The sequence below is a fragment of the Pipra filicauda genome, unplaced genomic scaffold (genome assembly GCF_003945595.2).
Source record: "Pipra filicauda isolate LSUMZ 115617 unplaced genomic scaffold, ASM394559v2 scaffold179_size1759329_pilon, whole genome shotgun sequence".
In the NCBI taxonomy this organism is placed as follows: domain Eukaryota; kingdom Metazoa; phylum Chordata; class Aves; order Passeriformes; family Pipridae; genus Pipra; species Pipra filicauda.
In genome coordinates, this window is record NW_024104286.1 from 44,076 (window position 1) to 71,912 (window position 27,837).

At 44.6% G+C, this 27,837-nt stretch overlaps 1 protein-coding gene across 2 annotated transcripts; it reads right to left on the bottom strand.

The window, feature by feature from the left end:
• Window positions 1–221: 221 nt before the first annotated feature.
• Window positions 222–27,131, bottom strand: POLD3 (DNA polymerase delta 3, accessory subunit). 2 transcript variants are annotated; one of them, XM_027744202.2, is made up of 12 exons: window positions 26,812–27,131; window positions 26,150–26,205; window positions 24,730–24,832; window positions 21,708–21,747; window positions 20,157–20,289; window positions 17,246–17,501; window positions 15,945–16,017; window positions 13,313–13,475; window positions 11,960–12,072; window positions 7,332–7,429; window positions 6,539–6,620; window positions 222–2,977 (listed from the first exon to the last, which is right to left on the bottom strand). In XM_027744202.2, exons 1-12 carry the CDS (start codon window positions 26,869–26,871, stop codon window positions 2,772–2,774), a joined length of 1,383 nt encoding a protein of 460 aa, XP_027600003.1. In that variant the 5' UTR covers window positions 26,872–27,131; the 3' UTR covers window positions 222–2,771. The 2 variants fall into 2 exon arrangements, with proteins under 2 accessions (XP_027600003.1, XP_027600004.1); XM_027744203.2 differs by having other exon boundaries at window positions 7,332–7,426; window positions 26,812–27,129.
• Between the last annotated feature and the right edge of the window lie 706 nt (window positions 27,132–27,837).

Here is a 27,837-nt window from a genome sequence, read left to right on the forward strand (position 1 = left end):
ATCAGCTCTGCTATCTCCTGAATATGAGATGGGGATTTTTCGTCCCTTGGAGCAGCGTTTCCAGCCCCTTCCCAGGGGCTGCTGGTTCTCAGGTACCTCGTCCGACTGGAGCCTGGTGCATCAACAGTTTTAGCCCAGAGGAAGGTGCAGCTTCTTAGCCCACCTGGAAAACAAGGATGAAATTTCCTCTGCCTGAAAAAAAGGCTTTCAGGGAGCGAAGAAACACTATAAAACACGCTTTATTTAATATATGAACAAATACCCTCTCCCCCTGCCTCTTCTGAGGCTCTTCCAAGGGTGTAAATGTGGTGGGAAGGGAGATCCAGGGGGAAAGAGGAGAGGAGATCCCCCTTGGACATGGATCTCCAGCTGTAAATCACACATACACAAATATAAAGACCTCTGCATCTCCAGGAGGAGGTTTTGGACCCTGAGCCCCTCCAATACCACATCCCGAGGTAGGAGATGTGCTCCCTGCTCCAAGAACCAGAGCCTGACTCCTGGACATTTCACCCCCTGCCAGCCCCCAGGTGACAAATGGATGACATCCACCCACAAAGGATCCTTCTCCCTCTAACCAGTTCCAATTTCTTGCTCCCAGGCAGTGTCTGGGGACACTTTCAGCCTCGGCTGAGGGGGCATCCAGGGACCTGAGGCCCCCCTGGGGCTGGCAGACCACGGAGTGTGGGAGTGGGGAGTATTAGATCATAATTTTTAGAAGTCTGAAGTTTGCCCAGGTCCTGCTCCTTCAGACATTAAGTCATTTTCCTGAGGAAGTGGCGTGTGACGTTGATCTGGTTATAGAGGGAATACAGGGGTGGAGCAGGGAGCTCCAGGGAGACCACGGCAGAGATGAGGACCAAGAGCACTGGGACACCATGTCCTGTCAACATCTGCCACGGGAATAGGACTCTAGGGGTCCAAATTCAATACAAATCCTGCTATTTTGAGGTTTCAGATGCCCTACAATGCTCAGTTCAAAGCTTCCAGTTTTGATGGAAGAACTCTTTATACACTTCACCAGGGAAACATCTTTGATTTCCATGCAGTCAAATACCATGCTGACCCTTGGAATCCAGGATGTGACAAATCATTTAATGAATACAGACAATAAAAAAAATACCTGTGTTTAATGGGATTTTTGACTTATTGTTACCTTTGAAAATACACCCTCTACTCTATCAAGATAAACAAAAACACTACAGCAGGGTGGGTTTTTCTTCTAATAGTTAATTTTTTTGTTTTTTCTTTCCCTGGGACACCGCAGGGGCACAAACCCAGCGATGCCACTGGTTTGCAGGGGATCCTCTCAAGCCTCTTGGGGGTACAAACTGCCTTGGGTGACATCACTTCAATCCAGCCAACTGGTCACAACTGGTGTGTGCTGGGATTTCCCCAGTCCCCAACCCAATCTCCAGGTCAGAATGACTGTAAACACACTCAGTTGGCCCTTTTACTGGCCACAGGTCAGGACATTTTCAGCTGGGTGGCATTTGTTTCATCGTCACAGTCTCTAGATTATATCTCTCTGCCAACCACAAACCCTTTATAAACCAGTGTGTACATCCATATCCATACATATGTCAGGCTCACACCACTCAACCAACCACTGGTTGGACATTGGTTTGGGAGCACTCACTGGCCCAAGCTTCAGAAATGCTCACCATCAATCCCTCGAGAAAATCTGTTTTTTTACATCTGTCTATCAACTGAAACACCAGAAAAGCAGGAGGCACCCAAAACAACAGCTCCTTTCTGATTTACAGGTCCATGGTGATTTACTCCTCTCCATTAACCAAGTTCCTCAGGACCATGTGCTGTGACACACTGCCTTCAGCAGGCAGATGACGAGGTGTCCCAGAAAACTCTTCTCTTGTCTGGGTTATGCCTGTAAAAACCACTTCAGGCAACCCAAAACCTACCAACCCCAAAATGCAGCAGGTGCCTGCCTGGTGTTACCAGCAGTGCCCTCTAATCACTCTCCCCTCTCACTCATCAGCCTTCAAGGTTAAAGATCCAGTTGCTTTCCCAACAACAGCAAAGCCTTCCTCCAATTCCTCTGCAGCCAATTGGGTGGGAAGTCTCAAAGCTGTTTTTGTCAAGCCAGAGCACCAACAGTGTCCTGGTCTATAATTAGGCATCTGAGCAGCTTACAGGGGATACGTTCAAGGAAGAAAAGAGTAAGAGGGTTTTATACACACTTTTTTGTCCAAAAAAAAGGTTATGAAAGGCAGGGCAAAAACTATTTACCAATCTTAGGGGAGAAATTAAATTCATTTCATTCAGTTAAAGCTGAAGCAGATGTTCAATATTTGTGCCTGTGTCTGAAGACCTGCTACGTTACGGCTTTTACCCAACGTGAACGTTCAGAACAATCTGGAGAGCTGAGGGTGTAAAAAGAGAGGAGAAAAATGCCACAGCTCATCTCCTGACTTAGCAACAAACAGGTGAAAGGCCAGATAAAAAAATATAATTTCATGTGAACAGATTAACAGTCTTCCAAGAGTTCCTCTAGATGTTGCTTGTGGCTGGCAGTTCCCACACTGCTTAGTGAAGATGATTGAAGTTATTGCAGTAACAAATAAAAAAACTTTTCTCTAATACAAAATCTAGTCCAGAGGGCTTCCTTACACAGTAAGCAGGATCCCTTATGTAACCCAGGGTTGCACATTGTCCTCCTCCCCCAGCAGCAGCAGCTGCTTGCAGAGAGACGCACAAAACCAGGGAGCTACACTCCCAAGCTGCCAAGAGGACCAGGAGAAAGATCCAGTTCATTTCTTGTGGAAAAAGCCCATGATGGAGACCTGTTTGTTGGCTCTGTTGGCAGGAGCTGCTCCTGTCTTCAGGGTCTTCCTTTCTTCCTTCGGTTCTTTCTTCATGGGCAGCACAGGCTGTTTGTGTGCAGCTGGCGGCTTGGGCTTGGGGAACTCCTCCTCGCTGTCTGTGCAGGATTCACTCTCATATACCTTCTCAGTCACTGGTGGGAGGAAGAGAAGAGCAGATGATGATGGTTAAGGCTGCGTATCATGGAGCAGAGACCTCCCCACCACAGCCTTCCCATGGCATTTCTGGAAAGGAACATTTTGGGTTCAAGGAGCACGTGTCAGACACAGGAATTAAGTCCATTGCTCAAGGTTAAGCAGCAGGAAATGGCCTCAGGTTGTGCCAAAGGAGGTTTAGATTGGATATTAGGGACATGGAAAAGGTTTTCCAGCCCTGGCACAGGCTGCTCAGGACAGTGGTGGAGTCCCCATCCCTGGAGAGATTTAACAGCCATGTGAATGTGGCACCTGGGGACATGGGTTAGTGGTGGCCTTGGCTGTGCTGGGGAAACGGACTCAGTGATCTCAGAGGGCTTTTCCAACCCTCAGTGATCCTGTGATTTGAATTCATCTTGCAGAGGCTGACAAACAGTCATCAGAAAGTGATGAATCTGAACAAATCAGTTTAGCAGTAGATGATGGAACATCTATTTTATGGTTAAAAACCACCATTCTGACTTGGTCTGATTTTCCACAGGGGACAAAACAATGAGATTGTCCAGAAATCCAGACAAGACAACCTAGAGACAGCCCCAGCTTCCCCTCATCAGCACATCAGACAGTCAGGGAAGACCAAGCAGTTTTCACTCAACTCACGAGAGACGGAGCAAAAAACCTTTGGGGCAGCTTCTTTCCACAGAGGTGGCCAAACGTGGCAGATATAAAAAAATCCTTTTGGAAGAAATAAAACCAAAGCCGTGGCTGAAATCAGGGATATGCCTGAAGGGGATTGCCAGCTCACTGCTGTCAGCGTTCGGTGATGGAAAGCCCAGGGATATAAAACCAGGCTCACGGAAATTAAACTGGAGGCAGCTCCCCTGATGAAAGCCACCGTCAGATACTGGTAAGTGTTGTTATATCAGCTTTCCCAGCAGTGTTCTGGGATTCTTCTACTAAAACTATTTTTCTTTAGCAACTGTATTCTTTTAAATAAATGTCTTAACTTCCCTTCTTCTGGGAAATGGGCTTTCACTTGTATTAATGCATCAAATTTAAGAATGTTTTCTACGTAACCAGAGATCGGGAAGAGGAATGCTGTGAAATCCTGCTCGGCAGCACTGAGAGAACCTCAAACAGGGACTGGAAACCAAGCAACCTCCCTTCAGAGGTAACAGGCTTTTCAGGGAGCAGCTTTCACAAACCACTGGCCACTGGGTGAGCTTTAAAAACTTATTGTGTTGTCCACCACTGTGAGGAATCACTGGGAAACTCCCAAAGTGTGCATTTAATCCCCTCCAACTGCAAGATAACAGTTTAGATCAACTTTCTTTGACTGCAATCTCAGCTGAACTTAAAAGGTCTGTATTTGCAGCATACAGATATAGTAATTGATGCCCCACTACCAGCCAGACTCCCCAAAAATCACAGTATGATTTTTGAATAATGAGCTCTAAAATGCTGTCAACAAGTATCTCTCCAATGCACATGTCTATATTCCAATACTCAAGCCCATACGTGTCCTTTCAAGCTCCAGAAAGTGCAAGGTAGAAGTGCTCTAGTTTAAACCTTGGTAATTCCCCTTCATTATAGACTAAGAGCAGAAACTCAGTCCATGAAATCCCTGTTGATACATGGGAACATGTCTTGTGCTTAACTCCACACATACTTTAATTGCACAATTTCCCTCAGGGCTAATCCCTAAATTAGTTTTGCTTTTTGACACCAATTCCTTGCTATTGCAGCTATTGTGAAAACCATCACTCAAAATTGTGGGGAAATATAAAGTACAGTTTCATTCTAATGTTAGGATTTAAAGTCTCTTAAAACCTAGTCCTGGTTTAAAATAAAAAAAAAAGCCCCTATATTTCAAAGAATAACAACAATCTACATTACTCTGGGAAATGTGCGAGTTATTTAGCCTTTGAATTATTAGGCTTGTGCATGGAAAGGGTGGAAGGGAGAGGAGAAGGGAGGGAAGGGAAGGGAGAGGAGAAACTGGGCAATAACCAGAGAGAAAGTTCTGCACTACAGGCTTGGAGGGTTTTTAGTAGGGAAAGCAGCATCTCCTCCCTAGTTCCTCAGTATCCCGGCATCCCTGTCTATCCCAGAGGATCTGTCTCCCAGAGGCACAACAGGGGCTTGCATTTCCCTTTTCATCAAATGGTAGTGGATGTGAACTATAAAACCTAAACTCTAGATTTCCCAAGGGACTATGAAACCCCGTGGGGGTGAAGGGCAAAGAAAGAAAGGCAATATTTCAGGAGTGCTCCATTGGGAAAGGCTAAACAGAGGGAGAAGAGCACTATTTGCTGGAAGCTGAACCCGGAACAGTCATTCCTCTGCTCTGGACACAGAGCTTGTTCAGCTCAGCTCCCCAGCTAATGCTATTTTGTTCCATTTTCCTTCCAAGTGTTTTAATGGTTCTATCTGGGATGGGAAACCAAAACACTCCCTCATGTCAGGAGCCAAAACTGTCAGTAACTTTGTGCAAGTCCAATTCTTGGACAGAAATCCAGACCTTGGGATTTCAGTCCCTAGTGCAGCCAGTTGCTGAGTGCTAGAGCTTTACATTTCTTTAAAGGAGACACACACCAAGTTAATAGGAAACATAAGATCCAGCTCTGCAGACAGGTGCAAACAGACACAGGCTGACTCGGGGCCAGGCTGCTCCGGAGCCAGGCCAGGAATGCCCGTGTCTGTCCATGCTCAGGCACCACAACAGACCTGGACAACAGCACCACATCATGTCCCAGAACTGGCTGAGCTCCCTTGACATCCCCTCTGATCATCAAGGCTGGAGAATGTTAAGCATCCTACACAACTGTGTTGACAACAGCATTATGAAACATACATTCCACACTCTTAAATGTATAAAACCTTTAAAAAAACAAACAGCAAGACCCAAACTAATGTTATTCTGAACTTTTGCAGCTCTACTTCAATGTCAGAACACAGAGGAAAAAAGTACAGCGACTTTCTCCAGGTCACAGGAGGAAGCAGTGTCCAGTCAGGCTGGAATTCAAAGCCTGTGGCTCCCTGGACTTCTGTAGGGACTCTCTTCCCTCTCTTTCCTCCACCTTCATCAGAAACATAAACCCTCTAAAGTATTTAACCCCCAACTTATTCCTTGTTTATCTGGGATACTGGAAGTTTCTTTAATATATAATCAAGTTCTGTTGCACAGCTCTGGATTTATCCCCAAAGGAAAAAAAACCCCAACAACCCCAAACTTATCTCAGTCAGAATTTATCCCAAACCCTAAACCTCTTTCTGCACCACCTTGAAAAGCTTGCAGCTTTGGAGAGCAGAGTACATGAAGGTGGTGCTCATGCTGGCAAGAGGAAAGGGAAAAAAACTGAAAGAAAATCTATGGATAATCAAAAAGGGGTAAGGATTCAGTTCCAGCTCCCTGACTCCCTACCCAGGCCTTCACCAGAAGGGCAGTTCCTCAGTCTGGGAGCACAAGTTCCATGTGGAATAACAAAGTGACTTCATGAACCTGTAAAAGTCATCAACAAAGTGAGCTCCACTGAGGGGTAGGGCACAGTCAGCCTTACCCATGCAGCCTTCTTCTTCATCAATAAACATCTTGGATTTCAGCACACGCTTCCGCTTCCTCTTCCTCCCTCCAGCTGACACCTGAAGGGCATGGCAGCATTGTGAGAAACCAAGAGTTAAGGCCCCATCATGTACATAGGTCATAAAAGTGTCAGCTCCAGGTGGGAAATTGGTCTCTCTAATGAAGATGAGCATGATTTGATAACTAATTTTGCCCTTTCCCAGGATATCTTAGTCAAAATACAACCTCAATGAGACAGCAAGCTCTCCTGGTGCCAGCACAGGGAGAACATTCCTCCTCTGAGACATGAGACGTTTGGAAATGTGTTTGGTTATGTGAGAAGGGATGTCCCATCACACCTCCAAAGAATGAGGAAAGGACAAGGTGTCAAGGACAAACTGCTGAGATTTCATAGAATCCTGGAATGATTTGGGTTGGAAGGGACCTTAAGCATCATACAGTTCCACCCCCTGCCATGGACAGGGACACCTTCCACTAGACCACGTTGCTCCAAGCCCCATCCAACCTGGCCTTGGACACTTCCAGAGATGGAGCAACCACAGCTTCTCTGGGCAATCTGTGTGAGGGCCTCACCACCCTCACAGGGAAGAATTTTTCCATCTATCTAACTTAAATTTCCCCTCTTTCAGTAAAGCTACACCTATTTTCTCAACTCAGAGTTTAACTTCTTGCCAATCTCCCTCGTGTAGCAGCTCCCTTGCGATAAAAGGTTGAATACCAAGACTGTCTGGTTTAATTTCTGTAAGTTAATCACTCTAATTTGCTCTTACCTCCATGGTTGTAGGCTCCAGTTCAGTTTTCAGAGCAGGTACAGGTGGTGGAGATGGAGCTTTCTCTTCCTCAGGTGTGGGAGGTGGTGGGACATCTGCTAAGAAGAACACCTTGATAGCACACGGGTCTAATGGCCCCCTTCGGCTCCTCTTTTGTCTCAAACAATTCCATTTAACTCATTCAACCTGTGTTTAGACCAAGGTTTATAATTTCTCACTCGGATTTGTTGAATTCAAACCAGGACACATCACTGGAAGCAGTCAGAGAAGTCTTACCCTGCGCTAAGGTGCGACATGCTGCAGGTTCCCAAAGAAAGGAGGGTGGGATAGGATGGGAGAAGTGCATTTGGGATTTTTGCCAAGGCAAAACAATCAGTTCCACCAAATGAAGCTTTAAAAACAGGCACAGAAACCGGCTTGTTTAAGCCATACATTTCACTTGCACATTAAAAGAGTGACTGCAATTGTTCAGAAGTCAAGAGAGTCAGGGGGTGGTAAAACAGTTGTTGCTTCACTGGTGGTGCTACACATCCCAAACGATCCAAGAATTAAGAGCAACATACTACTACCCATCCTAAAAGATTGTTAAGAGACATCTCAAGCTTTTATTTGAAAAAAAAAAAAAAAAGACCCAAAATCACAAAACCCCAAAACAGTACAAAACCCGAAGCCCATTCTCTCTTTGTGCCATCTCCTTGCTCTCCTCTGGGTACAAGGACAGGGACACTGAAATCCACTCAATGCCAAGACTAACTGAATCATTCAAGGACACCTTCACAAGTTTGTATGGAGCAAAAGGCAAATGAGCAAGACAGGGTAACCCTTCCATGAGGCTTGAAGAGTTCCAAGAGATCCAAGTGAGAAACAGTGTCACGTAAGCTCCCAATGTGTGGCAGAGCTGGGAATGTGGGGGAAGAAACTCCTCATCTGACCTATTGCTTCATCCCAACAAGGATGTGGCTGGCTGGGAGGACAGAGCCTGCTTGGCTCCTGCTCCCAGCCCTGCTGGCTGTGGCACCGCCTCCATCCCGCTGGCCTGACACGGATTCGGGATCCGTAACTGTCCCAGAAGATTAGGTCAGTGTGAAGAGTTATGGCCCTGCCAGGCACACGGCCAACTGACCTTCAAGGGTTAAGAAGGGCTCAAGTGAAACAGTGGTTGGCTGCCAAGGCTGAATAACAAATTACATTCTTCAAACAAGGACTCAGCCTCCCAACTACTTCAGTAAGCGAGGCACGGAAACGCAAATGGAGTGGGATAACATGACTCGGGGTTTCACCTTACTCCAGAGGGCTGGGGCTGGCAAAGATAAAGCCAAACAACAGCTCTGCTCTGAGGTGTAAGTGCTGGGGCGACCAAGGAGCTGCGGGGAGCTCAAAACTCTCAATATTTTATTTATCACAGTCTCACGGCAACTGCTGAGCACCAAACCTGCTTCATGCACTGCCCAGCCTGGCCATGTCCATTTGAAATGCATTTTTAAGGGAGGACAGGCTAAGAAGGGCTGAAAACCAGCCTCCAGCAGAGGCTGCTAAAGGTATTTTCAGTGTGCCCGCTCCACTATGGGGAGAAATTTCCACCTGGGGGAAATTTGGGCTTCTTTGGATTTTTTTCCAGCCTTCTTGAAAAATGTTTCCCCAGCTTTTGGCCAGCAGAAGGTACCTTCTCCCCACGTCAGTGTTTAGGACTATTATCAAGCTCTTTATTACTTTATTATCCTCCTCTAGCCAACACAGCCCTCTGACATGTGATAACTCCTGAGTCAACCTCTCGCTGCTGCCCACAGTTTACTCAACAGGAACAGCTGCATGAAATGGATACAAGTTGGGCAACTGGATGTACCAAAGATGTAAATCCTGGCTTTGTTTGGTTTGCTCTGACCCTGCCTGGAAAAACTGTGAGAAGCTTTAGTGCTTCTGCTGTGGCTCTAAAACCCACAGAGTTTGCAGGTTACAGTGCCACTGAAATCACCCTCCAAAGTGGCTGTAAAACACTTGTCAACACTGCGAAAGCTGCCTGTGTTCATACGGCTGAAGCTGCCAAAACCTCCTGTCCTCTGTGGGCACATTTGTGGAGTTTATTCTGGCACTGAAAGCAAAACAACCTACACTGACTAAGGAACCCTCGTACCAATATAACTTTTTAATGAAAAATCATTTAAATGGAGAGGATTGTGCCTTATGCCCTCTGTACTTGCTACAATGTGCTGATGCTGGTGTAAGAAGAGCTTATTTTGGGTTCCTTTCAGTACACCAAGAGCAGATTAATACAGAACAACGCAGAAGACTTACCCTGACATAAAAGTGCCCATACAGTGCTTTGCATCAGCCGTATGGGTTGAGCCTCAAACCCACAAAACCTTCCTAAGTCTGCCTGAAAACAGGGGCCGTGGTTTTCATAGAATCAATCATAGAATGACAGACTGGTTTGGGTTGGAAGGGACCATAAAGCTCATCTCATCCCACCCCCTGCCATGGACAGGGACACCTTCCACTAGACCACGTTGCTCCAAGCCCCATCCAACCTGGCCTTGGACACTTCCAGGGATGGGGTAGCCACAGCTTCTCTGGGCAACCTGTGCCAGGGCCTCCCCACCCTCACAGGGAAGAATTTCTTCCCAATATTCCATCTAACCCTGCCCTCTGGCAGTTTGAAGCCATCCCCCTTGTCCTGTCACTCAAGGACCCTTTAAAGTCTTTCTCCGTCTTTCTTGCAGGCCCCTTTCAGGTCCTGGAAGGCTGCAATTATGTATATGTATATTGTTATTTTTTAAATTATTTGTTTCATCCAACTCACATTCTTCTACTTGAATACTGAATGTAATATTACCAGTTTGGATTCGTTTTGAATATTCCAAAGAATTCCAATCTACCTTCTTTCATCCAGTTGGATTTAGAAGGGCAAGCAGCAGGACCAAAGGGCTGAGCTCTCCCAGTTCTCACTTTCCCTTTTGAAAGGGGCAATCTGAGGGATATCCAAATATGTATACATGTGTTGTAATCTGCATACATTTACAATTCTAATGCACAACACAAAGAAATAAAGAGAAGGAGCAACAGCAGTGACAAAAAAAACTTCTCCAGTGCCTGACCAGCCTCTGGGAGAAGAACCTTTTCCTGATATTCAACCTAACCCTCTCCTGACACAGCTCCAGCCATTCCCTCAGGTCCTGTCACTGGTCACAGAGAGAATAAACAAAAACCATGGAATAAATGAGACCCCACATACAAAAGCATTAACTGTTCAGCACATGTTATGGTCCCACAGGTATTCTACAGGAGACCAGAGAGCTCTAGTATTCCAGAATCCTGCCTGCTCCCACTCACTCTCACTGAGAGATTCCAGCCCAGCATGGACAGGCTGATTTCAATGTTCCCTCTTCAGAGCTAAACAACGCAGTAGGTGAGTGATGAGGAAATGGAATGGTAAACCTTTAAAGAAATAAATACCAGAGTGTGGACATGTATGCATTTTTTTTACAGCTAAACAAGAAGCTCCACACAGGAATTTGATGAAATTAAGGCTGATCGTGAAGAATAACTTCCTGAGAGATTTATCATCCTGTGGAATAGTCTAAGGAGAGGTGATGACAAAGTTCACTTGAAATTATGCTGGGTAGAAGAGACAAAAACAGGCCTAAAGGTGGCATGGAGACTGCAGAGATATCCAACAGAAGCCTCCTCTCTCATGTGTATTGCAGATTCTCCTGATCTCCCAGTTGTTTCCAATGTGGCAGCCACACTAAATGAGGAAACAGCACCAGCTCTCCTGTTGGACTCCCCCTCCTCACCAATACAACCCATTTGCTGTTTCACTTTCTTTTACTGGAGCTCTACACCAAACTGGTGGTTTCAATTATTCGCCCATAATGATCCCCAAATTCTTTCCCTGATCAGCTCGTTGGATGCCAGTTCCATCTCGCACATACTCCAGAGCTCAATCCCCACTTATTTTCCAGTTATCTGTATTGAACGGCATTTGACGCCTCAATTATCCACATTCTTTGGAATCCAGCTCTGCTGTTCCTTACTGTAAGCCCAAATCTTGAGATGTTCTGGGCACCCAACTCCTGTCAAAGCCAACAGCTACTGAGGAGACGCCAAGTCGCATCAGATACAGCTCAACTGCTTTGCTTCCAGTTTCCCTATTATCTGGTTTTTGGTTTTTTTTTTTTGAAGTCTTGCTTCCAACACTGTCTTCCAAACCATTTCTATAAACAGACAGAATAAAGATACTAAAAGTGACCCTGGGAGGAGGGGAAGGTCACTTTGTGAGTGTTTACTCACCAAATAAACTGGTTATGACCAGTCCTGTGATTTTGGAAGGTGTCATATCTTTCACAAGAGATTTGGGAACCTCTTTCTCACATGTCCATGTGACTGATAGCACACTTGGGGAGGAGACAGCCAGGTCTGAGCTAAGCTAAAACAAAGACTGAGGCATCTCAACTCTATGGCCAAGTGCTTGCACAGCACAAAGATAAACAGAGAGCTCAACCTAAAGCCATTTCCATGGTCTTTAGTCATCTAAACTATTCCCTCAATCATTGACCAGCAGTCTTGGATAGTCACGTTGTGGAAATCAGGCCCCTGACCTACATGACTGGTTTGTTTACAGATCTTTTTACCTTCCTCATCACTGCTGTCAGACTGAAGTTGTTTGATTCGCTTCCTCTTTCTCTTTGTGTTCTCGGGATCTCTTTCCTCCTCGTTATCTGACCTGTCCACATGCTTCGTTTTACTGCCACAAAAAAGGGAAAAAAAGGGAAGGAACACCTGTTATCTCTTATGTGTGCATAAAAGCATCATGTGTGTTTGGATAAGCACGTTCCTTATGGAAGGAACTCAAATACTTCTGTACCTCCTAAAAACATGAGGTGAACTATACACTCCCCTACGCAATCAGGCATAGGTGCACCAGCATTTCCAAGCCTCTCATCCTAGCCCATATCCAGCTCTCCAAAACAAGGAAGGTTTATTTAGCCCCTCTGCAGTTCAGCCCAGTACCTCACCTCGCTTGGCCACGGCAACAGCCTATTTCTGATCTTGTCTCTTTAGCTCAGGCTCCCGATGTCCCCAAAAGCATCACTCAGAAGCTCTTTTGACAGACTGCTTGCCACTGACTGACTATGAGGTAGTGTCTCAGAATCCTGGAGCCATTTTTAAAGACTACTGGAAAAATAAAATAGCTTCTTTCTTTTTAATGTTGGCGAGACACGTCAGACCAACAAGCCTGGAGGCTACAGGCCCACGTATCCTCAAAGAGCTGGGACAGCCCCAGTGGCTTTCCCAAATCCATGCTGCCAACACCTCCAGGCCCTTGGCTTTTTGCACAAGACTATCAATAAGACAAGCAGTTAGTGCTCAGTGTGATGGTGGGCTGGGTGGTGTGCTTACCTATTTAGTAAGAAATGGATTGAGACCACCAATTAATTACTCATAGGCCACCAGAGAGCCATCAGACTTAGTGATTCCTTGTCTCTGTCAGTTTGGGTTGGATTACACACAAAAGGTTGAACTTAAAATTTACCTGGAGCCTCAGCCCAAAGTAAACCAGGGGCACTGAAAGCAGCAGTGCATTAGCTATGGGAACCAACAAGCAGAACTTTGTGTGCTGGAAGCTGTGTACATATAAGCTTGGGAATATACCACCTTCCCTGCAGGACAGGTGCTCCTGCCAGTCCTCAGGTCTATCCTAAGTCTGCTCACAGTGTGAGGTTGTCTCACGGAAAGCCACCCCCTTCCACTGAAGACAACCTGGACTGTGTCTCTCCCCATATGTAATTGCCCTGAGGCACCTACAGCACTAAAGGAAAAGAAACACCAGGAAGGAGTTCTCGGAGAGATAATTTTAGCCAGGTTTAATGCAATTTAGTAGCTGGAAACAGGAGGTGAGTCAACATCGTACGACCAGACAGCTCCACGCAGACCACCAACAACCAGGTTCCCAAGTGACAGGGACCCTCAAAGGCACAACCTACCTTTTTCTGTCCTTTTGTTGAATTCTAGCAGACTCTGTTCTCTTCCCAGGTTTCTCTACTACAGGATTAGGGGGTGACTCTGGTTCTGCTACAGCAACTGAAGGCTTGACTACTTCTTTCTCCTCCTTTGGCTGCTCAGGCACAGGGTTGACTTTGAGTTTATCTGTGAATAAACCATACAAAAAGAACAAACACTGAGCATTCAGTATGAATGAAACTTAGAGAGGAGCTGCCTGGCTCTGTGCATCAAGAATACAGAAAACACTCCAGATGATGTATTTAGGGATCTAGACTGCATTGGGGATTTAGCAATCCCTAATTTAGATTAGGGATCTAGATTGGTCAAGCTGTGTCATACATGGAAAAAAAAGGGCATGATTAAATTTCCACCTGATTTCCCATGGTTCTGCTGTTCCTGATGCTAAGCCACTGGTACTGCAGCAGTGAAAACTCTGTGGAAGAGGGTTGGGAAGCAGTGGCAGAAGCCCTTATAGTCCCCAGGTGCCAAGGCACTGCAGAAGGACTGGGAGCCCCTCTTCTAGACACCCCTTTGACACAACACTACATCTGTTTTCAGACTCAGTTTATCCCTTCTGAATTTGACTTATAGTTAAGCACAAACATGGCCAGAAACAGGAGAATTAGGACTGATGAAGAGAACAAGAGGTGTGTGCAGTCTCCTCGCATAACATTACAACCCATGATTAGTATTTTCAGTAGTACAGCAGCTTGTTGTCCCACCCCAATACCAACATGATCAACAATCTCAGAACGGTTTGGGTTGGAGGGGACCTTAAAGATCTTCTTGGCAGAGAGGTTGGAATCAGCCTCTTTTGCCTATGCAGCATCACATATAAGGACAATTCTGCTTCAAAAGGCTTCACTTAGTACCAGAGAAGAGATAGCAGATGGGAGCAGACAACAAAATAATATATTTATCAATATAACCACCTAAATACAGTCTGTGAGCTTCATCCAGCAGCTTTCCACACCTCCACAAGAGAGGAGCAGGTGAGATAGAAACCTGTGTTACCCCAAGCATGAAATGCCCAAGAAAAGAGAAAATATTGAGCAGTGAGATCAACTGGATCATCAGCAGGGTCAGAGGCTGCTGGGAGGGTGATGACTCCATGCCAAAGCCTTTCTGGCAGTGCTTGGAAAACACTTGCTGCTTCCTGGAGCAAGGGCAAACATCTCCTACACCAGCACTTGAATGACAGCTCTTGTCTATGATCAACAGCAGAAAGCCCAAGGACCCTATCACTGGTAATTCAGGACTTTCTGGCAATGGTGGAATCTTTGAAGCCAGGAGAGACGTACATGTAGGGAATAAATCTTCCTCCTGGAATCCCCCTCTCTCTTCTATGCACATAATCATTTCCAGTTCTGCTCAGTTTGCTCCTTCCCTGTTCCCACCTCAATCTTTCCTTGATGTGCTCCAGGACAGGACGCAGCAGAGAAGGGAAACCCTTTGGAAATTGTGGAAATGCATGCAACAAGAATTCCCCATCCTCAGTGGGTTACTTTTACCATGCCATTCCAACTGATTGGGTTTTCAACACATGAATTTTGGTCTAGGGCTCTTCTCAGACCTTCAGAATTTACTCTGGTTAATTGTGGTGACTGTCCTCAGGCTGAGCGTCCTCAACTCCCTCAGGCTCACCAAAACAGGGACTCAAAGATTCCCAACAGGGCTGTGCCTTGTGTGCTCAGTGCTGGAACTGTCACCTGCAAACTCTGTCAGATGCCTTTTAGAAAGTGAACTTTGTTGTTTACTCTCTTCCAAAATTCTTCTTTGAAGCCTCCTGTACTCACTGTTGTAAGGGAATCTTTGAAGGAGGTCCTACAGTCCTTTTCCAACATCTATTTAAAAGTTTCAGCATATTTTCTTTAGAACTGGATAATTCAGAAGGGATCTCCAGAGGCCATCTAGTCCAAAGCTCAGCTCAAAGGGGAAGGCCACCCTTCATTTTTACTCTCCAGTTGTTAGTCCTTTAGTTTTTTGGAAAAAAATTAAAAAACTAACTATGGACTCCTCAGCACTGTGTGATGAAAAGCAAGCACTATTAACATGCCCTGCAAAACAGGTTTTGGCAAATATCTCCCCAATAGCTGATCTTCCAGCCAGGAGTACTCACTTTAAATCAGATTTCTTCTGCACTAAAAAATCCTTCCTGGGTTAGTCTGCACAAATATGTCATTTTAATTGATCTCCCTCCAGCAAGCTTTTTGTCTGAAAAACTCTACTGAAAAGTCTTAATTTTTGCCTTAAGAGTTGCATGCCAAAACATTAACCCCTCTAAGGCCAAAAGAGCAAAACAGTATGGAAGAGTATTGGGATAGAGGGAATATAAAAAAAATCCAATGAGTCTGGCAGTGTGGGAATCAGAAGGAAGAGTTCTGCTCTTTTCTATATGTCTCCCATTACAGCTCTTTAACAAAACACTTGATTCCACTGAATATTTTTTAATTGCTACCCAGATTAAATAATATATATATATATATATATATTAAAAAAAAAGAGATAAAGAGATTTCCCAGAACCCTCAGGTTTGGGTTTGTTTGTTTTCTTTTTTTTTTTAACCACACCAGGTTGTTCCCTGACCACCTCTGAAAACAGAAAAGCACTTACTCATAGCAGCTTTCCCAAAGAAGTTGTTGATGATGTTGTTTTTTGTTGGTGGTTTGCTGCTAGCTGTGGAGACCTAGGAGCAAACAGAGGAGTAACCACAGGAATTGTTCACAGTCCTCAAATGCACAGAACTGCTTCTGGACAAGCAAAATAAATAGGTATGATTTGTTCACCACTGCCTTTAGCATTTAGGAGAATTTGAAGATACTTACTAGATACTACAGGCATCAAAGGGGTGAGAGTAAGTTCCTAAGGACTCCTTAGCCAGGCCTTCAAATCTAACTTGGGGCACATTCCCATCTGATGGTGTTGCTGAAATAAGTGCTTGGGACTTGGGTCAGTTCCCAGGAAAGAACTGTTCTTTTTGCAAACTATCAGTGCCTCAATTCACAGCAACAGAGGAAAGAACATGGATTGACCACACCAGGAAGGTTTTATCCAGCTCCTCTGGCACGTAGGCTGTTTGCAGAGGAATATCACTGCTCTCTTCCACCAGTACAGCCACCACCCAAGTAAAAAATCACACACACACACACACACAGACCCAGGAAGCGTGGTCTCCTAACCCCATTAATTCCCATGCAAATAAAAGGCAACCAAACACTAAAGTTCCCAAAACACGCACATTTCACCAGTTCTAAATTCACTATAAAAATCAGAAAAAGGAACCAAAATGTACTCAGCTGTTATAAAAAACCCAAACCATACACAGGGAACATTACCATTTAAACACTCATTTTTCTGGCCAAATAGCTTTAAAAACAATTCTACTAATTAAAATTAAAACGTAATCCTATCCTGGAAAAACAGCAGTGGAGAAGATAAACAATTTAGTCTTGCACAGGTCAAGTTCTGAGACTTCCCTCGCAGCCTAAGTTTAAACACCTTGATACTTTTAAGACCTGAGCTTCTCACATTTCACTTATTGCTCAAAACAAATCCTTTTAAGCACAATGGGGAGAGCAAGATCCTCAACTGGTGTATATATTGGGATAGCTGGAGACAACGGAATAATTGTCTCCATAAGGCAGCTATGCTGGTTTATACTCACCGGAGACTCGACTCAAGGGGGAATGTCAAAATTATTGCAAATACACTTTTGTGGAGAGATCAAGAGTGTGGCACGAGGTATTTTTGCCCAAGATGACTGCACATAGTTAAACACTTTCAGAGGGTCACTGAGCATTCCCAGTGGGACGTGAGTTTAGCAGGAGGAGCAGCACTAGGTGGTTGAGGTTACTGAGGTGGTGTAAAAGCGGTTAATTAAAGCCATTAACCCAGGGGGGTCTGAGGTAACTTACACCTGAGGCCTCTGCTTTGGTCTCCTTATTTGTGTCCTGGGGTTTGGAAGCCGCTTTGGCTGCAAACATTCCCATGATCCCTTTGTGCTGCTGCGAGGGGTGTTTGGCAGCCAGCGGCCCATGGCCATTGACTGCAGGAGCGCTGGGAGCACCAGTGTCATTTTCCCTCTGGGAACTGCCCTGCAGGGATGTCTGTGCTCTGGGAATGTCAGGCGGCATCCTGGGGACTGCGGCGTCACAGTGGATGGCACTGAACCTGGGTGATGGAGGGAAAATTCAATTAGCCTTTTCAACTCCTGAGTTTTCAGCTCGTTTTTTCCCTGTTTCTCCGGTCCTGCATTTTCCTGTTATGGAAAAAAGAGCAGTTTAATCTGTGTATGGGACAAGAAAGAAAGGCTTGCACAGAACAAGAGACCTCTGATGAAAAGATCAGCTGGACCTGTCAGCAAGAGGCAGAGCATTCCCATGCTAAACAAGTTGTTCAGCTTTCCTGGGGAGAAAAGAGCCTTCTCCATACCCCGGGTGGAGAGAGAGCAGGCTGCATTTTATTCCTAAATGGGTTAGAGTTTGTGGCATAAGTTGTATGGCTGTGTGAGGATCTGAAACATTTACAGCCTTCAGATGCTCTGACAGAGGCCACAAGGGTTGCAACTTCCCAGGTAAGTAGAACACAACTGAAACTGAATGAAGCACAGAAGATATTCCAACTTAACTATATAAAGTCATTTCCATGTAATCCCTGGTAGACAGAGGTGCAACTCAGCTTATAATACTTGATTGTTTGGGGATATGGAGATACAAGAACCAAATGACATGCCTGCAGTTACAGCACAACTCACTGACAGTCAGGAATAGCAGTTCCCAAAAATAACTGAACTCTGCTCCCCACTGTGCAAATCACAGGCGACGCTTTCCAGATTTCCCACAGAAATGCCACAAAAGAGCCCAGGCTCACGCCTCCCAACCCACTGAATTACACAGCAGATTTCTATTTGCATAAGTAACAAACCAGTTCATTTCTGTGCCTCAGCACTGGCCGCTCACGTGCACAGGCCACTTCACTCAGATCAGGGTCTGCAATGTATTAACAAAACAACACCATCTCTACGGCATTCCCAGGCTGCAGCAGCAACCTCTTGACATTCAAACCTTTAAAGGAACGAAAAGAGACATTGAAGGAAAATACTCCTGCTCTCCTTTATACTTTTAACATGGTTAATACGGCTCTCAGGACAGCTTGTGCTCCAAATCTAAACACCATCAATCCTCCAGATTACAAATAATATTGTCACCAACCTTCTAGGTTACAAATAATATTGTCAATAATATTGACTGTGCAGCAGAGCTCAGCTAAACTTCCCATATTCCAAATCAGCTTGCCTTGATGCTGCTATGCGACTATAGCTTATGGGCTTGCCTCAAAATTCACTAGAAAATCACTGAAAATGTAAGCAATGCTTGAACTATGCTCTGCCAACAAGGAGCTGCTTCCAGCTGATGATGGCAACAGGCACTAAATTCAGTTACTGATATCAATTAGTACATCTAGTTACCTCCAACATCCCCACAGCAAAGGAGGTCCTATAGAAACACAGAAGGGAATAAAGATCCTTCTCCTAGAGCTGTGAGATATTTGGACTCACAGGGAGCCTCTGTTTGCTACAAACCTCACATAAAAACCCCTGGATTTTGCAGGTCCTGCAGGAATCTCTTCCTAAGTGCCAACAACAATCCACATAGTTGACAAGGGAGACAGAACATTGTCAGGCTGAATTTAGTTCAGCTAGGTCACAAATGAAGAAGCTGAATTTTTCTTAAGTTTGCTTAGGAAATTCTACTCCAAAGCCAGACAGGGCTTTACACCCAGGCTTTGGAGAGCTGTTTCAGAATCTAAATTATCTAAACCTTCTGGATGTACAAATCCCACAAGCAGACTCCTCCAAGGCACAAATATCACCAAACTGGAGTGTCTGAGAATAAACAGAGTGGAACAAGGCAAGTGCAGCCAAATCTATGGCATGTGGCTCCATTGACAGGGGGGTTTCCAGCACCTTCCAGGTCATTGCCTCTCGTGTCAAACGGCTTCTAGGACAATATTTTCTCAGCCACTCTCTTGTCAACACATTGCAGACAGCTATGTTTGTCCTTTCAAATTCTATACTCTTCCTATGACACAGCATTCAGGCATCCCCCTTTTAAACCAGATTGGTCACGGCACTGTACATCCCCATGACTTCAAGCTGAAGCTGTCATGGTGGGGAACAAGATATAAATGAAAAGTCACAGCTGCCAGGCACTGCTCAGGAGGGGAGACAGTGACTCCTGGAGACTGCAGTCCCTCCCAGTTCTTCTCCAGTTCAGCCACAAAGGACACTTGTGCTGCCTGGGCTGTTTTGTGTGCTCCTCCTAAGCATCAGACTCTCAGAGACCACAGAATATTCTGGGCTGGAAGGGACCCACAGGGATCAAAGCCCAACTCCTGGGGAATGAGTTCCTGTAAGATATCTTCGGAGAGGTGGATGAAAACACAGTCTCACAAAAGAGAAAGCAAACTCATGTTTGCTGAGCACATCACTCATGGTTTTCTAAGTTTCAATTTACAATGTGTGACTGCAAATTGGATTAAAATAGTCATGATTAAGTGTGACCTGGAAATGAGAAAGAAGTTTCTAGCCATCAGAGAAGAAAGGTACTGGAACAGTAACCAGCAAGTGAACCAAGTGTAACCTGGAAATAGCTCAGTTTACAAAACAGTCACATGATGTGCTGTTTGGTGACTGGTCTGGTATGATTTGGAGGATATCTTTTTCTAGCTTTCTAAAAGTCCAGATCTATCTGGTAAGCACTGACTGAAAAGCAACACCAGTTCAGAATCACAGGGTTTAAGAAGAAAAAGCAAGATGGGACTCACTTGCTGCAGTTGTGGAGGTTTGTTTTGACAATGTCATAGTCAGTGTTGTAGAGTGGGGAGCTGTCCTTGAGCAAGGCCTTCTGAATGCTGTACACATGCACACTCGCAATTGTGGACAGCTTAGACTTCATTGCTGGGGGGAAAAGAGAGAAAAAAAGTCCTCTATTAGTACATAGGATGGAGCAAGACTGACAGATTTTCTGAATATAAAAAGGTCTAATTGCACCTCCTCCCAACACTCACTAATCAAGAATTCAAGGCAACAGACTCCACAAGCCTGTCACATTTTCCACTCTGCACTCTTGGTTCTTGCACAACTGAATTAAGAGTGATCTCTGTGTCTACCTTCAAAACATCCACTGTTTGGGATCCAGAATATCTGCGTGAGTAACTAAAGCTAAGAAGGAATATAGATGGTCACAGCTCTGCTGGAATTGTGCCATTAGTGCAGTGTCACAGTGTCATCCCTAGTAGAGTGCTGGAATCAAAATTTTATTTCTTTTATGCTACTCAGACTGTAACCCCCTTGAGACAAGGGCTGTTTTTCAGGAATTCTTTGTTCACTGCTTATATTGTTCTTTCCACACAGTCCTGGTCTGAGGCTGAGCTTCGAGGCACTGTAAAAATACACACAGTAATCATTTCTTGGGGCTGGTCCTGGACTGTGCAGTTCCTTCAAAAATCCCAGCCTCTTCCAAATACAAGTCATACCTTTGGCCTGCCTTCCAATAAAAAAATCCATGAGTAACCCTTTCCTCCACAGCAAAAGAGGGTGTTACAGAGCACAGATAACTCAACAAACATGACAGGTAGTTGCACTGTTTGACAATCACCTACCCTTCAGTTTTAGCTAGAAATCCACTTCAGATTTCCAGAAGGAAAATAACTCATCTTTCAAACAAGGTGAGATCATTAGCATAGATATTTAGGGTCACAAATGCCACAGTGTATCCTCAAATGACAAAAATGTTATCTGAAAGCAATGAAGGGCCTGAAGTTGTGTTTCAATTGCTATGGGTAAAGTTTCATCAGCAGGACCAGACCCAGAAAGATGGTGAGACAACTGACAGGACATGGAACAGTGTTACAATGCTGGCGTTTTTTCAACTTTTACTGTGAAAGTAAATACAAAAGTGAGGTAAATGTCCCATGAGAACATTCTAAGAACCACAGGACTTGGGGCAAAGACAGCAATTGCATTGAACCAATAACCAGAATTAGCATTCTTGAGGGCCTGAAGACTCACGATCGTTCCGAGACACTACTTGGGTATTGTTGTCTTTAAGGACAGTCAGAGGAAAAGAATCACTGACAAAATGTTCAGCATCTAATAAAAAGAAAATTGCAAGACCAAATCATAAGCCTGAAGGTACTCGGTTGTTGGCTCAGATGCTTCAAGTTCTGAGAAAAAGCCGGTACAAAAGGTACACACCTGACCCCAAGAGCCTGGCTGGGCACTGATGTGCAGATGGCAAGTTCTGAGCTTTGCTTGTTCTGCTGTTCTTGCAAAGAAAGAAATTAAAATCCACGTAATTTTCACGATTTTCTTACCTTCCAATTTATCCTCCCTCACTACTGCAACCTTGTGGCACTGGAAAAAATAAACACATGGCAATCTTAAAATTTCAAAAGATCTGTTGTGTGCAAGACTAATATTTTCAGTTATAAGAAAGTCTAATGATTATTTGTGCGGTTTCATAGCTGCAAAGAACACTGCCTTTAAAAACTCATCAGCCACTAGTTTTTAAAGCTCTGTCATCCCACTTTTCAGTTTTACAGATCACCAGATCCCTAAGAAAGGCTTTGTACTCCATTCATGACACTGGGAGATGAGACACAGATGAAACCAAACCTAAACAACTGTGCAGCAGAAGAAAAGCAAATTAAGAACAGCTAGAAACCTGCCTCACCAGCCCACATCACACCTGGATATTTAGATTGTCAGGACACTTCAATCCAGCAATCGGTAGCCCAGACATGGCACCAGAGAAGCCAAACAACATGAAAAATTAAGCATTAATTTTATTAAATTTATATCTAACCTAACCTAAATATATAACCTGAATTTAATAAAAAAGCCAGGAAGGAATGTTTCTGAAATGGACAGTCTTCAAGGTCTATACCTGCTCCAGGACATTTACCAGGCTGAGGTTAATACAGAAAGGATCCAGACTGGGGAAAACCCAACCACCATTAATTGTGTTTAACAGATACCACAAACCTGCTTGAAGTCAGGGAAAAAACCTGTTAAACTCAGGCTATCAACATGACACCAACCTGTGCAGCTTTAAATTAATATATCCCATTAGATAGAACTAATGCAATAAAAAATTACCACAGTCTTCTTTTAGGAATGGTGACTCTCAGGGTACCCTGGCTTTTATTTGTAGACTGGAAAGCAACACCAAAAAACCTTTTCTTTTTTGTTCTCCTAAATAATAAATCGCTTCACATGCACAAAATATTGCCTTTAAATGTCCAAATCTGCCTGAAATGGAAGGTTATTATTTATTGTACTAGTTCTGTATGATGGAATATATTTATTTAAAGCTGCACAAGTAGTGTCACATTGACAGACTGAGTTTAACATGTTTTTCCCTGATTTCTTTCAGAAATAACAAGTCTCTCGGCTTACTAGAGTTGGAAGTCAGGCAGGAAGACCTGCCTGAAGTTTTAGATGACACTCCTGAAAATCTGACAAGAAGCAACGAGAAAAAATAAATCCACTAAGCAGCAATTCCTTTGCTTAATAAGACAAAGCACTTTAAATACAAAATACTGTTAATAAATTTATGTTTCTTTTTTACATCAGTATTAAGAAGTTGCTTTAATTAGTCAGCAAAAGAGTAAGTAAATAAAGAAGGGGAGTCTTGGCCCCTCACTGTGGCCAATAAAAACCAGCAAGGAAAGGGTGTGCAGTGTTTAATGGGAATTATTTGTGAAGGAATTGTATCCCTCTCTCCCTTCAGGAATCCTGCAGCTGAATCCACAGCATTCCAGCTACACCTACTGCCAGCAGGCAGTAGTGCAGGGATACCAGCAGGCACAGGGATGCACCTGGAGCTTCCACAGCCCTTTCCTACCCAAAATTGACTCAGACTGAGGAACTTTGAACTCTTGCTGTGGATTATTCCTAATCCTGGCATTGCTTCACTTCTGCCCCCAACACCTTCCTGCACCTGCAGCTCACCCTTCTTAACAGGCACTGACACTGCAGCATTCGAAAATAAGAGATTTAAAAACAAGGAGGGGGAAAGTGACCTTTATATGTTTATGGATCTAGTGGAAGAGTCCCTGCCCAAGCCATGGGGTTGGAATTAGATCATCTTTAAGGTCCCTCATAACCCAAACCATCCTGTGATCCTATGAACTTGTTTAACAAATACACAAGCTGCTAAGACAGAGTTAAAAACAATTATTTGTTCCTATGTCAGAAGTCACTTGTTTGTTTTAAATACATTTTGGTAAATTTAAATATAATAGTACAGGTTGACAACTCACTAGCCAGTTCTAGTGAGCCAAGAGACTTGTTATTTCCAAAAGAAATCAGGGAAAAACCTGTTAAACTCAGGTTATAAATGTCACATTATGTGTGCAGCTTTGAATAAATATATTCCATCATACAGAATTAATGCAATAAGTAATTACCTTCCATTTCAGGCAGATTTGGACATTTAAGGGCAATATTTTGTGCATGTGAACCAGTTTATTATTTAGGAGAAGAAAAAAAGGTTTGTTGAGGTTTTTTCCAATTTACAAATAGAAATCCTGAGATTTACTATTCCTAAAAGATGACTGTGGATCATACTGTAGTAGATACTTGTGTATTTAAAAACACTTAGTGGGATGTCAAAGGTATTTTGTGTTTGGCTCTTAAACTCTTCTGTGAGCAAAGGGAAACAGGCACCCAATTTCCTCATCTTCTTTTAAAAACTTCTGGGGTATCTGTCTCAAGTTTTGGATGACATTCCCGAAAAATCTCACAAGGAGCAATATGGAAAAAAATAAATACATTAAGCAGGAATTTCTTTCTTAATAATTTTTAAACCTTCAAATACTGTTAATACATTTATGTTTCTCTTTCTTCTTTACCAGGATTAAAAAGCTGCTTTAATTAACAAGATAGCCTCAGCTATTCATTTGTTGTTCTGTTTGTTATTATTCCATTCTAAATGAGCTCCAAGCTCTCTCTACACTTCCACCCCACAGCAGATGCCAGGAAATGGATGAGTTGATCTCAGAAGGGTCCTTCCAGAAGGTTTTATAATCTTTGCTGCCCAATAAGAGTAATGAGAGAGATGACTGGTAACAGGATTTGAGTTAATTAATTAAGAACCCTGGTGCATTATTCAGCACTGTATTCCCAAGCCATGGCCAATTGATTCTTCCTCCACATCATCTGCACACTGGGACAGACATTGTGCCTTATTTTGTACCTGTCCAGGAGACCTGTCTGGAAGTGTCTTACTGGAAAAAGAGCAAGTTCAGCTTTTGAACCAAAGATCACAAAACAAGGTGGAAGAGACACAAGAACAAAGAGCTCACAGACACTTTAGAGAAGTGAAACACTCACCACGTGTCCATTCTGAAGGAGGTTTCCTGCTACTAAGTAGGTGACATGAAGCTGAGCTCCTGAGTTCTCCTTCCGTTTCCTCTCCACATAATCATACAGCATCCTGCACAAAGAAACCACTGTTAATCACCCAGAAAGGAAACAGCCTGTAGCCACCACTTCCATGCAGGTCACATAAAAAAAAAAAAGAGTAAAGCCACCCTGACATGGAAACTTTTCACATTTATTAACAAGCACAGTTCTTTTACCCAGGATTAAATTAATCTTCCTGAGTCACCTTCCTCCTCGGCCACTTCAGAGAATCTCAGTCCAACAACTATAGGAAGCATTTAGTAGCTGGTTGCAGATGGTCTCATATCCTCTAGGCAGCTTGTCCCAAAATCTCCCCCTCCAGAAAGGCATTTCTGAAACCCCTGACTGAGGAACTGGTGACTTTTTGGTCCGTAATCACATGGTCAGGTCTGTATGTACAATCCCAGTTACATCCATGGATGGGGTGATCAGGAACAACAGGGAAGAGTGTGATTAGGGAGGATTGAGCTGAGCCTCAAGATATCAGCTCCCACTCACACCACTGCTCTATGATGACTGTCCCATGTACCTGGGCAGAGACACTCCATAGGGACACTGCCCGGGAAAAATACTGGAAGATCATTACCACTACAGAGACAGACTGCAAAGACCACACTGTCACATCCAGCACAATCCCTAGAATAATTTCCTTGTGTCACCAAGCACTTGCCAGCTTCTAGGAGAGACTTGTAAGCACAAAAAAGCCACAGGAACTCTTCAGCCCCAGGTTGCCTCTGCTTCACCAGGGTCACCTTCTTCCCAGCAAGGAGTTCTAATTTAGTCTATGACGAGAATTGTTCCTAGCAGGACTCTCCAGTCAGGTCTGATGCCCACTCAGATTTACACACTACCTAAATTGCTCACACACATGCAGAGGAAAGAGACCAAACACTCTCTTCCATTCCATGAGATGCCTGAGTTGATGTTCCAGTGGTTTGGGCAGGACAGAGCACAGCAAATGCTTCTTTAGGTCTGGGCGGTAGCCAGAGAAAAGGAGAGAAAATATTTGTATTATGGGGCTTGGCACTCTTAGGGAGCCTTCAAATTTTATAATCCACTTTCCCTTGCGTTGTGGGAACAGCTCTGGAATCCCTGAGAGCTCATTCTTTGCTTTATAGGCCATTCAAGAGGTTACAGTCATTCTAGTTCTCCATCTTCCCACCCTTCCCACATTTACCTACGCCCACAAACCCTGGTAGAGAGCCAGGCTTGTGGAACAACACAATTGACTGTGCCTGAGAAGGATTTTTAATATTTCCAGAGAGATCATTTTAATATGCTCACCACATTAATTAAAACGGGAATTAAAAGCAATTAACAAGGCTTCGGGGGATGTAGCAACACCTACTGTTTAGCCTGATTGACATGGACTCCCAGAGTGTAGCTCAGCCATTTATATGTCACCTGTAACAAGAAAAAAAACCACAACAAAACTCTTCAATATGAAAACAGCCTCTCAATTGGTTAAATCCCCTGTGTCAGACAAAATGCACCAACTTTGCTGCACCAGTATCTAGGCAAAACACCATTTTAAAAAATTTTATTTATTTATTTCAAAATAATTTTTGAAATGAATTTTGGAAGGAATGCACCCATGCACAAGCCTATCATTTTTCTGAACTGTCCTAAAAACAGGTAAGGAAGGGGGCAAGAGGAGAAAGAAGGAAATGGGGGAGAGGAGGAAGGAAGGGAAGGAGGAAGAGGGGGAAAGGAGGAGGAAGGAAGGGAAAAGGAGAAGGAAGAAAGGGGAGAGAGAAGGGGGAAAAAAGGAAGAAAAAAATGGGAAGGAGGAGAAAGAAGGGGAAGAGAGGGAAAGGGGGAGGAGGAGGAAGGAAGGAAAGAAGAAGGAAAGGGAGAGACGGAAGAGAGGAAAAAGGAGGAGGAAGAGGGGAAGAGAAGTAAAAGGGGGGGGAGAGATGGCAAAGCGGGGAGAGGAGGAAGGAAGGGGGAAAGAGAAGGAAAGGGGGACAGAGAAGGAATCCCCTGACTGCCCCCGCCGCCGGAACTCACGACGCGGTTCTGGTCGGTGACGAACTCGTCGATGTTCTCCAGGTACAGCTCGTCCGCCATGGCGGGGCCGGGCCGGGCCTTCCCGCGCACCTCAGCACCGCCCGCCCGCCGCCGCCATGGCAACGGCACCGGGCCGACGGCGGCCGAGAGGGGACAGGCAGCCCCGGGAGAGCGGGCGGGGACAAGAAACGGGGCGGGGACCGGGAGCGGGCGGGCACTAAGACCACGCGGGCACAGGGAGCGGGCGGGCACTAGGACCGTGCACGGCGGGAGGACGGGGCGGGCGGACGGGCTATAGGAACGCACGGTCCCTGTGCCTGCCCGCTGCCTGTCCTCTCCTACGGGGACACGGCCCCCACGGGCTTTGTCAGCCCTCTCCCCGAGATCACAGAATCCCAGAATAGTCAGGGATGGAAGGAACCTCTGGAGATCACCCGGTGCAACCCCGTTGCCAAGGCAGGGTCACCCAGGTGACACAGGGACGCTTCCAGCTGGGTTCGGAATGTCTCCAGAGAGGGAGACTCCGCAACCTCTCTGGGCAGCTGTGGCACTTAGGGACATGGTTTAGTGGTAGGCTTAACACTATTAGGTCTACGGTCAGACACAATGATCTTTAAGACCTTTTCCAACCTAAATGATTCTATGATTCTATGATTCTCTCCACTGCCCTGGGGAAACATCTTATCAGCTCTTGTAAGAGGAACAAGAAACACAAGAGACAATTGTACTGCTTTTTACAAGGACCAGGTTTCTTTCCAGGCATATGTGAACACACTCCACTATAAATGGAAGGGGTACTAAGCAAGTTTGCAGATGACACAAAACCCAGAGGAGCTGTTGCCTCCTCTGGCAAAAGACTCAATTTGATCCAAGAGTGGTTTGGATATTAGGGAAAATTTTTTCACAGAAAGAGATGTCATTGGAACAGGCTGCTCAGGGAGTCACCATCCCTGGTGGTATTGAAAAGACATATAGTGCTCTACCACCCTCAGCGTAAAGAAGTTCTTCCTCATGTTGAGGTGGAAC